Source organism: Diplotaxodon limnothrissa, linkage group LG3 (genome assembly GCF_057381915.1).
Source record: "Diplotaxodon limnothrissa isolate DT_005_m linkage group LG3, D_limnothrissa_male_GT1.1, whole genome shotgun sequence".
Lineage (NCBI taxonomy): Eukaryota > Metazoa > Chordata > Actinopteri > Cichliformes > Cichlidae > Diplotaxodon > Diplotaxodon limnothrissa.
The window spans coordinates 57,101,172-57,118,654 of record NC_140598.1 but is presented as its reverse complement, the minus strand read 5'-3'; the positions used below and the strand labels follow the sequence as shown (position 1 = coordinate 57,118,654).

The window sequence follows — 17,483 nt, the reverse complement described above, 5'->3', positions numbered from 1 at the left end:
TAATCTCCCATACTTGATTTGGGTACTACTATCCAATAGCCTTTTTAGAAAGTGGGGTGTCTACACACACTGGACACAAAGTTCACTCTTTTGCTGTGCAAATGTTAAAACAGAAATGTGGGAAAACTATTTGAACTGTGTTGTTTTTGGCATGAAATAACCTCTAGATATAAAAGATTAGATTAACAAAATAATGCATTCTGAATTGGTCACAGAGGAAATTGCTTGTGTTCACATCAGCTTTTCTTATTTGATTAGCAGGATTTTATGGCTCATAGTAGAGCGCTACACTCGAGACTAGTTCAGTTTTGATATCCAGGCCCTCCTTCAGATTTGTTAAGCAGGGCTTGATAACGGTCCCCTGTTGCAGAGAAATGAACTATAAAATGTAATATGACAAAGGGAAAACATAAAGACATGATAGATAGAGTTTCATTTCGCATTAACAGGAAAATATTGTTCCTGTGCTATTAATGATTTTTGGGTTTTTTTGAGTTAATCTCCAATGAAGGCGACGATAGACCAAGTGCAAAATAGCAAAATATGAGAATGATCGTACTTTTTTGATCAATAAGATCAAAATCTGGCATTTTGGTGCAATTTATTGCTCATAGTTTCTTTATCTTTAACAAGTATAAACATATAAGCAGTTTAGGGTTAAACAAATATTACAGAGGTGTGTATGATTAACTTGGTGTTTTACATTTAAGCCCAATGGGAATTTATTTTAAGACCGAGTTCTTTGTCTGCAGAAATCACCTAAGCATAAATATGTGGGAGACAAACCGCAGGCTTAGCCTGATATTTTATCAAAATATGTTGAAACAGTGGGCTGCAACATTGCTCATAATAGGAATCTTTATTTCATTGTGCTCGCAAAATTGCTTTCCACTGCTCTCGAGTAAGCACTATGAAATTGGAATTCAATGTACTTAAGCTGCAATAATGATTGGGCAGCTTGGCAGGCACCCATGCAGTGACCTCATAGATTTTGGAGTTGTTGAAGGACCTGCAGAGAGAAATTGGCAGGGAAAAGGTGACCGTTCATATCTCGTACAGAAAGCACCTCTTGCTTGCATGTATTTTGAGGTACCATGAGTGTTCTGCCAGTGTAATTTCATCTACATGGCAATACGCAGGTAACAATTACAACTGCCTGAATACAGTCAGCAGGTAAGGGAACCCGAAGGCCTGATTGCATGACACTTGTTCATTAATGCACTTTTATCCTGATGATTGTCATGGTCAGTATGCATAGGTGACAGTAGTTAATGTTTAGATGGGAGTGTTTTCCATAGCATTGATACATGCACACATACAAGGAGACACACAGCTATGGCTTCTATTAACATGTTCTTATCATTAACTTTGTTTAGGCATCTCTCTGCAAATACGTTCATTGTTATGTACTTAATTGTGGCCTGCTATGCTCCACAGTCTGACTCCAACTACAACGTATAAACTGCAGCCAGCGATGGTAGCCCATGCTGCTCTGTAACCTCGGTGATCTTGGTGGAGTCGCACATGAGCCAGTTTTCCATGACTCCATGTTCTGGTGAGAGTAGCTCTGCAGCTCACAGCAGAGCAGAGCAGAGCCAGCGCTGCTAGCTGCAGTCCAAAACAGTGGAGTTGGAGTTTGTCTGACTGAGGATGATGAAATCTGATGAGTCAGCTGAAGACTAGAGACACCCCTTCAGCCCTGTTCATTATAAATTAATATTGGGTGACAAAATGAGCCACCAAACACAGGATATCATTTATCTATCTATCTATTTTCCCACCCACTTAGATACTGGAAGCACCAACAGCATAATTTTTAATGACGAGAGTTCACCTTTAAATCATAAAATGATATATGTTGTGGCTGCCGCCGTGACATTTTAGTCATGTAGGCTTACTTTATAGCATACACTTGTCAAAGCGGAAAAAAGCACAGGTGTTACTAATGAAATTAATAACCCATTCAGCTGCCTCGGGAAGCAATGTCACTGAGCCAGCAGGCACAATAGCAGGGTCCTGGAACTAGAAATGGAATGTGCCATTATTAGTGTTATTAATTATACCTGTGTTGACATGTCAAACAGCCTAAAGCCTTAGTTTGGTGATGAAAGTAGTTGCCAACACCCCTACCGGCAAGCCAGCCACCAAACACATGCAGCTAAATATCATTAATTTAATATTAATTAAGTAAATTTATGTGATTTGGCCAACACTCCCCCAAAAAGTTGCCGTTTAAGCAGCTGACTCACACTCACAGAGCTCAATCAACATTAGGAATTTTCCGACACTCACCTCGTACTCCTGTGAAAACTTGAGGTTATCGTTGGCTTTCAGGCGCTCCAGATGATCCGCTAATTCCATGACAGGGATTGGAGGGTGGCTGGCCATACCTGCCAATCACATTGGACCCAAGGTCAGTCCCCAAGTCTTTTGAGAGGGCATCACCCAAGCACAAGCAAATGGTGAATCATTAGATAAGCGGCATGTGGTTACAACAGGGAAAATGGAAGAGCGGATCGTTGTTAGGCTAGTTTGTTCACTCAAAGCAGTGACCATGCTGGTAAAGAGAATATGGGCACAGAAGCCAATGAGGAGTCACCGAGCACACTTTGCCCCCACTGGGACCTCTCCCTACTGAGAGAGAAGAACGTTATTCACGCTGCAGTGGACAGTTAGCATGACATTAAAGCACAGACACGAACGAACATCCCAAAACAAACAGAACGAAACAAAACGAAAAGACATTCAATGTTAGGCCAGATGTTGACGTCTGCTTTGAGTGATGACATGGTTTCAAGGCTGTCATTTCAAACTCCGCCTCCTGTGATGATATAGCGTTAACATAAGATGGATTAGATGGGGATGGAGATACAAGGCTTGGCAGAAAAAAAAAGAAAAGAAAGGAGTTAAAGCTGAAAAAAAAGTATTCCAAAAACAAGTCGTGTCAAATGTGTAATCGAGACCAACTAACTTGACAAATGGAGGTTACTGGGGTGACTGGGCGCACCTGAACCTGTGGAGGAAACGGCGGTGGAATTAAATATATTGCAGACGTCAGAGCAATGTGATGACTATTGTCTTTACAAAGAGAAGGTAGAAATTGAAATGTGACAAGAGGGAGCTGCATGATTATGTGTTTTCTAAATGGGACATTCATTAGTAACATACAAATCACCATGCCAGAAGCTTTGCTATGCCACCATGCTTATTTCATGGAAATAAGAAAGCATACGAGGAACAGAATCGCAAATCACTGCGACCGCTTTATTTGCCACTGTTTTTACACTTGACCGCCGGCATTGTAATGTATCAGCTGATTCTCGATCCTCCCTCAAACTCTGCTTTTGTGTCTCACAGGTGGCCTTTGTTGTTAGTGAGACGACACTGGCTTATGACGATAGCTAGACCAAGCATTCATTCCCAGCTTGTCCAATAATGTCCTTTTTAAAACAAGCCTTTGGAAGCGGCACATTTTTCGACTTGCAGGGTTTGTTGTGGGGTTTCACACATTTATCCAAACTATAATCTCTTTCTCTTTATGGTATCGAAAACTAAGAAGCATAAAGCAAGTAAAAAGCAAAATGAAATCAAGCAACACAGAGTCCAAAATGAGATACAAACCGCTATCTCCTGGCAGGCTAACTTATGTCGGTACCATACTCTGCAAATGTGAGCATCGTCATTGCTTAAGATCCAGTGTTGCTGCAACCAGTGCATCAAGAGATCAATGCAAAATAACAGCAGATAACTAACTTTATTAAAGCTGATACTTTTGCCCTGCTGATATATATCGCCTGATATTACCTGTTTGCAGATACACCGATATCGCCATTTATAACAGCTGATGAATGAAAGTTAAAAAACTATAGAAGAGATTGGAGAAGCACCCTATTAACTATGTGGATAGCCTGTCCACCACAGAGCAACCTCTCTGTTGGCTACACTACTGAAAAGGGACTTTTTCCTTCCCACTGTTGCCAAGTGCTAGCTCATAGTCTGCCATCTGATTGTTGGGGTTTTCTCTCTATTAGTGTGGGGCCTTTACCTTACTGATATGAACTGAAACGCTACAAACAACCCGCTAATCTGAGCAGTTTAGAAGAGCTTAAAGGAGTAGCTTTTTGTGACAGTACAACAAGATTATTTTTAAGCTGCAGTGTCACACTATCTTAGCAAGAACTCATCAATACACAGACGAAACGTCAGGGGATCTGCTTATATTTTATGTGTCTGAAAGAAAAAGAATATCGGCAGATTTTTGCCTCACCAAGTGTCTTAAAAGTCCTGTCTCTTTTGCTCTAGTGTTTGATGCTCTGGGGTGAGAACGTATTGAACATGCTACTTGGAGGCTTGTCAGTATAATAGCAATGCAATAGTTTATGTGTAGGTGTCAGTATATTTAAGAGCTTAGATAAAGGGAAAAAGATGAAAGAAAATTCAACAAGACTCCTTAAGAATTTATGTGCCATTATGACACACCAGCTGGGTGTTAGTCTGTCTCTGCAGAGGTGATATCTCATTTTGGTTTCTGGCACAAGTGGGCATTAGCTAATGGAAGCTGCAGCGTTTTCCCACCCACTCTCGCGTCTCTCTGAAAGACGGCAAAGGCCGTTTCTATTGCAACCCACTACTCAAAATCCATTTCCACCACTGGGGGACAATGAAGGTACCTTTTCCAACACACTGTCGCTCAAACATCAAGCGTCCTTAAGATGAAAATGTCCATTGACGGGGTAAAGAGCTGAGAGAGAGTAGGGGAGAGAGGTGGTCTAATGTAGAAGCTGCTTCAGGACTTGAGAGAAAGTGGTCAGGTGGTAGGAAAAAGAAATGTTTGGCCCTTTTTGAGCCAAGATATCAGCTCTCAAAAAGGCTGTTTGGGGGGAAAAGTGATGGCTTGAGAGGCGAGCGAAATAGTGGAAGGATAGTTGAGATCACTCTGAGCCAAAAGGAAAAATACCCCTCTGCTGGGATGAAACACTCTGTAATGGCCCCTAAAATCATTGAAGAGCATTCATAAATATGCATAATCTTTAGCAAAAATGAGCCTGCGGGGATAATTCATCCTCCTTTCATACTAGCCGACCTGAAAAATATGGCATTATTGGCAGCCTCTGAACACCTGTCCCAAAGCAGCGAGTGCCAGAGGAACTCAAACGGCAGTCAAGTGTGCCACTCTTGGTCAGCATGGAGGCAAAGATGCATGCCACCTTTCCAGGCGATAAATGGACTGTGACTCCCGTCTTTTCCCGAGGCGAGAAACGGCCGCACGACTGAGCCACGGCGCGACCGCTCACCTCAGCACTAAAGGTCGGCGCGAGTAAACATCGCTGTTTACAGCTTGTCACCGCTTTCGTATCCCTATGGCCTGCATACCGAATGAAACACACGGACGTTCTGTATTTTGCTCAACTTCCGCGATGTTCCTTGTCCTAACAGGACTACACTGCTACAGAGTGACAGGTCTGGATGACCTGGATAACCCAGGTGCAGAGGAAGATGACAGATGTCATGAAACTGTCAAGCTCACATTTCTGCCTCTCCATTTCCTCCCTGAGAAATGTCTCCAGGGAGGCCCGTGTCAGTGCTGACCCTCTGTGTCTTCTCAAGCACCTGTCCATTATCTACCTGCAAACTGCTCACACAGTCTGTGCCAATCTCACTGCAAAGATGATGTGTTTTCTTACAGTGAGGTCATATTAGGCTAGCTGAATTAATTAAAGCAAGCACTCAGTAGCACTGACATCCTCAGTCTTAAATTCACACCACACCAAGACGACAACATGTGGCATCGTTCGGGATACTTACCGGGTGTTTGGAAGTTGAGACGTCGCAGCTCAACTGGATCAGTGGGATGATGAAGTGGCATTTCCTTGCTGTTGGGGAGACTACCTTTTCTAGCTTCAGACTCGGCTCGTTTTCTGTGGAGCAAATTGTCAATTTTAATTAATTCCGGGAGATTATTTGACTAATTTGTACTCAAAACTCTTAATTGTTATTGTGTAACCTCAAAGCTTGCCTCGCGGTCTCATGAATAATGAAGGCACATATGTAATTAAGGAAGTGACAGGGCTACATTCTTGTAGTACATAGGGCTATAAGAGGTAGGCAAAATAACATCACGTTATAGTATAAAGCCATCAAGTACAATACGCCCTTAGACAGTAAATACTACCTTTAGCAAAACCTTTTGTTCACTTTTCACTACTAATGTCAGGCGAAGGTTTGGATACAACTTTTTAGTAATTTGGAAGCTGTAGCTGGGGTTGGTTTAAGAGTGCATTACATTATATATTGATAGTGTTTTTTGTTTCAGAGAAAACTTGCTCCACTCCCTTTTTAGTTTTGTTAGATTCTCGAATCAAGTGCCACTTTCACAGATGTAAATGTAGTTCATTCTTTAAAAAAGAAGCAAGTTAGGGGGCCATGTTGCACCACGAATACAAAGTTAATTAGCAGTTGGAAAGGTCAAGCTGCTTGTGCTTTGATCTCCTCCTATCATACACAGCAGATGTAAGCAACATGCTTCCCAGGTCATTTCAACTCCAAATGAGAGACAGCAGTTTCTATAGGTTTAGGTATCATATGCACAGCAAGGACGAGGGGGAAAAAAAAGGGTTTTGAAAGGAATTAGGTCTTTATCTATTTCTTTCTCACTCTTACCTGTCCGGCTTGCTGCTCCATTGGTGAGCAAGAAAAGAAATATCAACAAAACATTAGGTGGTAAGACCGTTGACTTTGTATACTGGAGAATGCCATAAACTTTTCCTTAGAATAAGTAAATGGCTGGCTTGCATGAGAGACAAACGATACCAATCATATCTCAGTTTTTGCTTCGCGTGCGAGATTAGTGATGCTTCACTTCAGAGATTATGCTCAATTATGCAGCCTTGGGGCTCTTTGTTTCAAATGCTACAGTTTCCCAGGTGCATCCAAGATTTGTACATTGTATCTCTGCTATTTCAAGCAGTTTCAGCTGATTGCTTCTTGTTCGAGCATAAAAGTCATCTCTTGACTCTTAATTGCTGTGTCTGCCTTCTCCTGCCTACCACTGTTGCATTTATTAAAGTCACGACGTCGGCACGTTCAAGTGGGATCAGGATCTCGGATGAATGTGTGCAAGTCAAGCACATAAGAGCGTTCAAATTTGTTTTATTTAAAACAAAACGATCGCGCTCTATTGATTCGGCAGTCCGACCATCCTGTCGTCCCCCCCTGCGAGATCGCTAATAACGATAACATCAGCGGGGGTGGATGTGCACTCGTTAAGACTGAGATATCCACTCTCTGTAATGTATACGGTACACTGTGGCCCAAGCACACGAAAACAGAGTAGTAGTACTGCTGCAAGTCAGAGAGAGCAATAAATGAGCATCTCTGCAAACGCAGTAACGTTAAGCACCAATTTAAAAATCAAACAAACACAAATGAGCACTGCCCTTCTGTTCTATGTGTTAAATGCCCACATGAAACTACAGTGAGGCAGATTAATGTGATATGACTCTAACAATAATGATAATACTGATTTAAAGCACTGATGAGGATACCTTGCTTGCGATCGCACCGCAACCCTAGTTGGCCCTGACTTCTGTTTCTCTCTGCTCGTCATACCCGCGCCCTTTCCTATAGCTCAGCAGAACATGCTTGTTTCCATTTGTTTTGCACAGGAGGCGACTTTTGTCACATAAAAATTGATCTTGACAAGAGAAATATATGCTGGTTATGCACTAAATGTTCCCTAATGTGGCAGTGACACTGGCTGGGTAATCGATGTGTAAATCTGCCTGCCACGAATGGAAAGACCAAAGCCAGCCGCATATGCAGTCCATGCTCACTTTCAAGTCACCTTTGTATTATCTCAAATTTTATATGAACGAATGCCAAGGACAATAAAATGCAAGAGCCAGAATAAAGCTGTACCTCTAAACCTCTTTACATTACACTGATAGTATTGATGGATTTTTTTTTGGTCTTCGGTATTGGTACTGTTATGTGATTTGGGCTTGTGCTGACTCTTCAGTTACTAATCTTACCCTTCCAAAATTAAACCTTGAGGACTACTGTTAAATTCTGCTTAGGCCTGGACATTTGATTGAATGAACACTGCAGAAAATCTGCCTTATGTAAAAGGTGAGAAGGGACAAGATAGCAAAGTGTGTAGATGTGTAAGTGTGCACCTTCAATATGTGCCTGTCCCGGCAAAACAGGAGGGCAGCATAAGGTCAAAGCCTGGATCAAGAGCTGAGTCCCCCCTCCCGTGGAATAGGTAGTGGGATAAAGGAAGAGGCTGGGAAGCTATCCCAGGCCCCAGGGCCTTTCAAAGGCTGCACACACACATGCGGTGACATGCAGCAGATAGTCAAAGCTCTCCCCTCCTACGCTTGACTGATGAGCAGTGACAGCACGAGGTCTGACTACCACTAGGGGGTTTTATGCAAAAAAATAAAAAGAGGCTGTTTTGATTCAGTGTGAAAATGCACTACAGCAAGTGTTTTTTTTTTTTTTTTACAGTGTTACATGGGTTTAAGAGTGTGTGTTTGTGCGTGCAGGGGGCGGAGGGACGTGTCTGATTAACTTTCAGTCAACGCACGTGTCTGTTTGAAGGATCGTGGGCGACTGCACTTCATGCCTTGACAGCTTGGGTAGCTGCATTCTTGAATTCACTTACAAGAGATTAAAAGTGTGTGTGTGTGTGTGTGTGCGTGTGTGCGTGTGCGCGCAACTGGCTTTGACAGTCACGGCTTGTCTGAAGATCAATTAACCTTATGGTTTTAGCTACATTCTTACGTTTAGCATCTGCACTCAAATGTGCTAACTGCAAATTCATGTGTGGGGTTTTTAAAATACATTTAAATACTTATTGGTAACACTTGAATGCTCGGTGACTATAGATGACATGAATTTAAAGTGCACGTATGCGGTCTATGTAGTAAAGCGTGTGTACATTAGTGCATTGTTTTATACCGTCTCCTTTGCAGTCAATGTGCACTAGCACAGAAATAGAGTTCAGTGACTTCCCACCTACACTGAAGGGGGAAAAATACATGGCTCTTTATTGGCTTTGTATGCAGCTGGTATTTCCAGTGGAATGTGGAGTTTAAAGCTACGGCTAACTGCCTTAGCTAATCACAGACATTTGCTAAGAAACACATCCCTAACATTAGCTGTTTGACAGCTAACTAGATACAGAGATATGGCGCCAGAAGTTAGGCCAACCCCATTAGCGTGCGTTGGTATCAGAGTCTGACGTGTTTGCGTGTTAGTCTGTCTTTTCACGCTAAGCTAGCTGTATATTCTGAATTGGATTCTCATGCTTGTGCTCCCTGTGTGTTAATTAGCTTTTTAAATCCTCACCTCTTGTAAAGGAGGATGGCAATAACGATGCATATGATGAAGACAACAGCTAGCACAGGCCCCACCACCCAGATGAGGCCCTCCTCCTCATCGATGATTGGCTGGGGATCGATGTCGGCTGAAACGACCGAGTCCGAGTAGGGGCTGGTAGCATACATAATCTGAGCCAGGGAAAAACAAATTAAAGGTAAATGTTCTGAAATACGCGCCATTTTTAAAAAAAATGAAAGGTTTGTCCAGTTTTCTGTGCATCATTTCGACATCAAAAGTGTTGGCGGGTACAACAAACCCAATCTAAACGCTTTCCAGGGTGTCAAATGTGCTACACGCAGTCTGATACCCTCTTATATCCAGATTTAACAGTTTGTTTTGTTTCCGCTTCTTTTTACTCTAACTCTCGTTGGTTAAAAAAAAGTGTTAGGGGGTGTTAAAAATAACATTTATCCACAGAGTGGTCTCTAACACGCTCCATATGTGGGTAAGGACCTTCTCGCTTTTCTCTGATGCTAAATGACACCTCATGCGTGTCTTTTAGATGCCAGCAGCTTTGACAAAGCGTCAGTATTTGACGCCCTGGGAATGAGAGCGGGCTAGTACATCTAGACCTATTTTTGGGTGCCTGAGGTATTTAAAGCAGCACTGCAAACCTTCAGTTAATATACGGCCACTGCTGAGCATATCTTGGCGAAGACAGACATGACCAACAATACATATTAAAAGCCAATTCAAAGTTTTTCTGTGTAGTTCATTCTAAGCCGGACTTTGACCAATCAGAATTATCTTTAGTATCTCTCCTATACTGGAGCCTTGATTGAACTATTCCACAGTCCAAGTGAAGATTAAAAAAAAAGGTCCAGTGGGAAGAAAATATATGCTTCAGTGGGCAAATTAGAGATTTCCCTCCGTCCGTCATTATCGTTTTTGCTCTACCTGAACTCAGGGTTAGTGGAGAGAGTGTGAGGCAGCACTATAGACCCTGCAGCTCATCAACTCCATCATCTTGCCTGCAGCTGCCTAATCATGCAGCTTTCTGGTCTTCAGTACAGACAGACAAATGCACACACACACTAGCTGCAGCAGCGAAGATAAGGCGGACCGCACACTGGATGCAATTAAAGAGGAGCTCTGTTATCGAGGTGTTCTCGCGATCAGCTAAGGTCTTAAGGGGCTTCTCTCCCTAAAGCAGCAAGGGTCAGCTTCTTCTGGCTGCAGCTTTAAGTTTTAAAGTCCAACGCCTCAAAAGGACTCAGAGTAACACATCTGACCAGAAGCCAGCTCCGACCCTCAGCCAGGACGCGGCACGGTTAACCTTCTCTGCTTACCAACACGGACAGCTGCTTTTTATTTTTTTATTTTAAGAACAAAGAATGTGAAATCACTAGCAAGGGGGCTTCCTAATGGGAAGAAAACTTATACTCGAGTATCGCGGGGTAGACTTACATTCTCGGACATCTCCAGAACAGCAAGCACAAAGAAGATGTATTCCTGGCCATTCTGAAGTTGCTTGTTCTCAAAGTCCCCATAGATCTTTCCATCTCCCAGGGTGAACTGTTTGGGCAGGTCTTTGAAGTAAGCGGCGATATAGGCTTTGGGTTCTGCCTGCCTCTGGAAACGAAGGCCCCTGCTCGTTCGGTTTATCTCCTTCAGCAGCTACAGTGAGGAGTGAGAAGCAGACAGTTGATAACACACAGGCACACGTTCCAGTACACACATGAAAACAAATCCACACAAACCAAATATCTCTATCTAGATTTTTTTTCTTCTTCTTCTTTTTTTCCCCTGATCGCTGAGCTGAAAACGCTGATTGCAAAAAAAAAAAAAAAGGCCGGAACATTACAAGAAAAGATCAATGACTTATTTCGTGTTTTTTTGGACTACAAAAGATTGTCAGATTAAAAGATTGTGTGGATTTCCAGCATATAAAACAGCTGAGGATTATCCAACAGCTTCAAACAGTAAAAAAGACACCAAATTAATTCACAACTTACACAGCTCAATTATTCTTCTCTTGCTGATAGCATCAGAAAGATTTTTTGATGAAATATGTAGACAAATAGAAGAGAAGAGTTTTCTGTGTTTGACGACTTCTGTTATGCGTTTTTAATTCTTTGCCTTCAGTTCGAATGAAAGATGTGTAGAGCTGGATTATATATATTGAGATTAAATTAGCAACATGTTCAAATTCACGTTTAATTTGTGCTTTATTTGTTTGCCGTTTTTCACTCCTCTGTTGCCTCCTTGGGCGATTAGTTTTAGCGCTTGTGACTCTAATAGGCTGAAGGACTGTGCCCTTCGTACGAGCCATCAGATTTTAAATTTCTGGTACAAAGCGCGGATGATAATTATGCTAATCGGGCCTGGCTAGTTGTTTCGTCGTCTGAATGCATATCCACGGCCTGTGCGCGTGTGCGTGCGCGGTTGTCATTCACTTTAGAGAGGGTGCGCTCATTGTGTGTGCTCTGTTTTGGCTGCGGGGCTGTTGGTGCTGCCCGATAATGTCTTCAATCATCTCTCCTGTCAACACAGCTAAATCTAGCTGCCCTTGGGAAAAGTTGTGAAAAGGTGAGTGCCAATATTGACAAACAAATAAATTCTGACAGAGGGGTGACTTTTGGCCAATCGGTCAAGGCTACAGACACATCGGCACGAGCTGGAAAGCCGATACCAGGTGAGACACCGCGTGTTTTTCTTTCAGCCTTCCAGACACGTGCGACATCTCAAGATTTAAAAATTGAGGTATAATTATCAAGATTCGATTTGCGAGTGCTATTCTTCTTGTTCCACCTCGAATTGAAACATTTGCTTACACATACATCAATGCATAGCCCAGACCCCCCACCCCTCACCCCCCTCGAATTATCCTGACTGGCTAAATATAAAAGTTGTCAAGTGTTTTGTGGATATGCAGGTAGCCTAGCTTTGCCTGGAATGAGAAGAGACATGAAGGCCTGATGCAGCTCTTCAGGTAATTACCACAGACATAAGGAGGAGGAGGTGGGGATAGGGGTTTGAGTTTGCAGTGCACTTGATGGCTACTTTATGTTCTCATTTCCATATGAACAGTGCTCTCTGCAGCTATTTGCGTCAATCAGCGGGACTCATCTGCTGTTCTCCCAGCCCCTTATTTTTTTTCCTAGTTTGAAGGAAAAGACGTGTGCGGGCTGCATGTGCGCAAAGTTTATAGGGCTCGTTATGAAGCCGAGTATAATAAGGAGATAAAAAGAAAAAAAAATTATAGCCATTATAACCAATTATGACAATTAAAACCAAATCATCCTTTTCAGCATACCTCCTCCAAATTCATCTCGTCAGGACTATCCCAGGGTTTGAAAAACTTGCCGGTGCGTTGCTTCTTCAGAGGTACCACCACAATATAATAACCCCTGCAAAATATAAAGTGTTATATAAATACAAATTGTTCTGGACTGGGTGGAGTCAGTGGAATAAACAACACAGCAAGAAGAGCCACGGCAACGGTGTCTGTCCGTATTAGAAAGCGTAGTCTGCTGACCAGAAAACAGTGCAAAGAGACTAAAATCATGCTTTTAGCAAGTTACATGATCTCTTATCATCTGATCAGGGATTTCTTTTCTGCATTAATTCAAGCATGTTCATTGAAGTCAGGCAATATGGTTATACCTCGGTTAGGCCCCCTGTGGGCTAATTAGGAGAGCTCAGCAAAGTGAGATGGGTTTTCCATCTCTTCATCGCGGTGGCAACAGAGATAACGACCTCCTGCCAGATTTGGGCTTCCTGGTTTGGGCGCTGCTCTAGCTAGCATTAGCCAGGATAGCAGTGTGGCCAGCTAATGGGAAACTAATTAGCTTAAGCTCTGGCGTGGGAGATAGTGGTCCAAATGTAACCACCGATTTAAAAAGGAATAAAGAAAACCCCAAGATGGGTTTGGAGCTTCAGTCTGCAATCGGATGTGATCCTTGGCCTTCTGACAACCCTGGGCTTTGTTGAAAGGCTGTAAGAGACTTTATAGGGCTTAGAGGAGTGTGCTTAAATGAGCCGGGGTGCTCCACTGTGTAATGACTCAGGTGAAGTGGATATTACACTGAAATGGAGGGATGAATATAAATGACTGTTTTGGAAGAATTACCCCTGACAAGGTCAGCTATCAAGTTAACTTGTTTATTTCCATTCACAGAGCAACAGTAGGAAATACAAATCAGTAATGTGGATGTGGGAAACGAGTTAAATATCCAACAAGACACATTTTGATACACTACCCAGGTCAGGAAATTCAGAGTTGACTCAGGAACGCTGCTCCGAGCTAATCTGTTGGCTTATGTTGTTATTATGTGTTTGACTGCATAGCTGCAATGGATGTATTGTATCTCACTGATGGAGCTCAATTCGGGACTGAAAACAATACTTCTGATCTATGCAGTACTAATGAATCAAAAAATAAAAGGAAAACACATGTGCACGTTTTTTTTTCTGCTTACCTTACTCTCTCAGAAGTCTCCACTGCAGGTAGCTCCACAGTCACCATACCGTCTGAGTTGGTCTTGTCGACCAAATAGGGTTTGGTGCGGAGGACGTCCGGGGCCGTCATGGTGGACACGCGGTGTTGAAGACCTCCCGCGCTGTTGCCGCGATTGGTCAAGAGGAAAGAGTACTGAGTTTCAGGCTGAAGACCCGTGATTAGCTTCTGGGTTAACTTCCCATCGACCTCCACACTCTGCCCGTTATCGTAGAGGATCTGTAAAAGGATGATTCACTTGAGGTTTCATGTAGAATACCACATGATTTCTAATGTAGTGTACATTGCAAGTATTTACAAGGCTTTGTGTTGCATGTATATGAAAGTGCCATACTGAGCTAGGCAATGCTCACAGTGAAAGGTTGAGCAGGGTTGTAGGTGTCTGGAATTTCCCATGTCAGCAGCACCGACGACTTCATGGCAGCTTTCACGTGAAAATTTTTTGCAAACACTGCTAAAAGAAAGGGGGAGCATGTGATTTAGACACAAAACATCCTCTCGCTCTTTTTTTTAAAACAAATCTACCGACAGAAGTCCCACATCGTTGCTTACCTGATGCCTTCTTTAAACCAGGCTGAAAGCAGCAGTGCTACTCTGAACTCAACACTATCCTCTTACCTTCTTACCCACCAGCTCTTAAAATTAATGACTGACCTTTGCTTAACTGACAAGACAAAGAGACGTACATACTTACTCCACGTGCATTTCTTAAATGACTGTTAGATTAAAGAGACTAATGATAGGGCAGTATGTCAGAACCAAAGTCTTCGGGTTGACTCCGTACTTTGACAACTTCTGCCTTTTGAGGTTTTTAGGGAAGTGATTGGAAAGGGCAGAGCAGGGAAAGGTCGGCTTGTTATTGTTATTTTTTTTTTAAAGGGAAAGGCCTAAAAAAAATTCAGGGACTGGTCCTACCTTGATCCACAGGCTGTGTCCTGAATTGGACACTTGGGCTATAGGGACCAGCGCCCTTGCTGGTGAAGGCACACATTTTAATATCATAAGTAGTATCGGCCCTAAGGCCATCCAGGATGACTGTCGACTCCGGGGCAGTGATGAAGAGTTCTGAGGGACTGCGCGGGCTGTTGATGTCCTTGTACTGCAGAGCGTACTTCACTATTTGCCCGTTTCGTTCTGCCAGCAGCACAGGTTGCCAGCTAACCTGAATGGTGGAGGTGGTGGCGCCCTCCGCTTTAATGTTCTGAGGGTAGCCGCTTGGAACGTCCTCGTTTGTGGTCACTTCTTTGACCGTTTCTTCACCAAAGCCCACCTTGTTGCGCGCCGATAGGCGAAAAGTGTAAGAGGCTCCCTTGTGGATCTCTTTGGTTGTGTAGTGGTTCTCTCTCTCTGCGAACTCAATAACAGTCAGAGGATCCACATCTTTACGGCCGAAGCGGAGACGATAGCCTTGCAGGGGCCCGTGAGTTATTGCTGGGGGGTTCCACTGGAGGAGAGCTGTGCCCATGTTGGTTGTACTGACCTTAAGCCAAGGTTTTTCAGGAACTAATAGCAGCAATGGAGAAAGGGACAAGTTAGAAATATTTGCAGCACACAGGCATTCAGTGTTAGTCAATCTACAGTCAGCTATCTCTGTCTTTAGTGTGGCATGACGCAGTACAAGAGGCGTTTCCTGGTTTTTTGTTTTGTCTGTTTACGTTTCTACAATAAAAGTGCCTTCAGCTTTGCCATGTCATACCAGTGGGTAAGACTTATTGTTTCTTAATGAGACAGTAATTAGCTGTATTCGTGCTCACTGACAAGTGTAAATAATGCTTAGGATATTACATAATAGTTTGATTGTTATTAGATGCAATACTATAGCATTGAAAAGTGGAGATGTGTCAGCAGTGATGGTTCCGTTACCTGCACCAGTGGTGGTGATCAGCTTGGGCTTGCTGCGTGCACCGTCGCCCTTTGTCGTGAAGGCTGCGACAGTAACAGAATACGTGGTCTCAGCCTGCAGTTCTGTGATGATCATTTCCTGTGAAGACACAAGACTTGAGTTGCAGGATGCTCATGTGTTATTATGCAGATGCAAGCAAACAGAAGTGGGATGTGATATTAAAATAACCTTCACGAACACATTCCTTTAGCATATGTGAGGCAGCACGCTAAACAGCTGGCCAAAGATGCAGATCGAGAATCCCAGCTGTAGCCAAGCAACAACACAATCAGGAACAACCTTTCTTTCCAATATTTCCAGTGTTTATTATCTTGACTTCACTGTCAGATAAACAGCTCTTTGCAAATCGTCTCTCCCTCCTCGCTGACAGGAAGAGACCCTACTGAGCGCAGCAGCAGTTGGCTGGGGGTGTGACCGGGCTGTTCGCCCAGCGAGATTTACCCCTTTGGTGATGGTGGCAACTTTTCCGTCTGTAGAAGGTGAATTGTGCTTGATCAGCAGCTTCTTTTAAGCCTAGTTGAGTTTTTATCTGAAGTTTAACCATTTCCAAACATACTACACGTGACTATTTATCCATTTGCACATGAGTAAACCACAATAATTCAAAGGGCCAACACAGTTTGACATCTTGAAGTTAAAAAGTCACCAAAAATAAACGAAAACGTCACCCCCAACCAGATGGCTGCACCTTCCTGAGCCTGGTTCTGCCAGAGGTTTCTTCCTGTTAAAAGGGAGTTTTTCTTTCCCACTGTTGCCAAGTGCTTCCTCTGAGGGGTTGTTTGATTGTTGGGGTTCTCTCTGTATTTTCTCTGTATTATTATTTGACCTGGTTTTGACATGCTGCATCACATATACTTCAGCTCGAAGCATGTGTGACTTGACAGGGATCACAGTGAAAAGCTTTACTTAACAAATAACTACAAAAGTTCAAATTTTATTTCATGTTATGTTTTGTTCATCAGCACTTGTAGTTTGGTAAGCTTCAGATGAGCTTCCTTTCTGCAGTTATTAAAGATGAAATAACACTCAACCTATTAGTTAACATATGTACGGGCATGCAGAGGTTGACAGCAGCAGAAAACATTTGTATTTCGTGAAGTTGATCTACTCACATGATCAGTTGTATCATCATATTCCCACTGATTTTGAGATCAGAACATGGAGAGAAAAAGAGACAACAAATAAGGCATAGACACTAATCACTGGAAATAAAATGCACACACAGTGTTTGTCTACAGCCACTAAATAAATTAAATACAATTTTTTCATAGAATATTTACAGCAAAAGCAGAAATGATCATCCACATACAGATAAACAAGCTTGTGTGTCCAACTGAATTCTCATTAGTGGCAAAACAAGTTACAACTAAGCTGAATAAATAATCAGGCTTACATAACAATAGTTTGTAATTGTGAGTGAGAAAAACATTATGTGTCTCAGATGTGGTGGCTGGCTGAGGGTGGGGTGGGGGTGTTGTACCTGGGCATCATCAATCAGGATGTCCTTGATGGCTGGCTGTCCTGTGGGCTCCCCATTAACCATCCTGACATAGTGCACCTGGTACCCTCGGATCTGACCGTGCTGCTTGGTGGGCATCGGTGAACGCCAGATCACTTTAATTGATGAGGAGTTGACAGCCTCCACCTCAACTTTACGAGGTGGCCCGCTAGGAACTGGAGGAACACCATGGGATAGAAGAAAAAAGGTGAAAATTATAGAGAACCCCTTCACCCCCT

General features: G+C 42.9%; 1 protein-coding gene across 1 annotated transcript in view; it reads right to left on the bottom strand.

Annotated features, from left to right (window-relative positions):
- Positions 1-17,483, bottom strand: part of ptprda (protein tyrosine phosphatase receptor type Da) — a 418,772-nt gene that overhangs the window by 17,513 nt on the left and 383,776 nt on the right. The window contains exons 21-32 of the mRNA XM_085349629.1: positions 17,227-17,420; positions 16,859-16,885; positions 15,707-15,824; positions 14,759-15,346; positions 14,197-14,297; positions 13,806-14,062; positions 12,641-12,734; positions 10,792-11,001; positions 9,352-9,512; positions 5,806-5,918; positions 2,972-3,013; positions 2,293-2,390 (exon numbers count right to left, since the gene is read on the bottom strand). Coding sequence (XP_085205755.1) covers positions 2,293-2,390; positions 2,972-3,013; positions 5,806-5,918; positions 9,352-9,512; positions 10,792-11,001; positions 12,641-12,734; positions 13,806-14,062; positions 14,197-14,297; positions 14,759-15,346; positions 15,707-15,824; positions 16,859-16,885; positions 17,227-17,420 — 2,003 coding nt within the window. The remainder of the gene's footprint in view (positions 1-2,292; positions 2,391-2,971; positions 3,014-5,805; positions 5,919-9,351; positions 9,513-10,791; positions 11,002-12,640; positions 12,735-13,805; positions 14,063-14,196; positions 14,298-14,758; positions 15,347-15,706; positions 15,825-16,858; positions 16,886-17,226; positions 17,421-17,483) is intronic.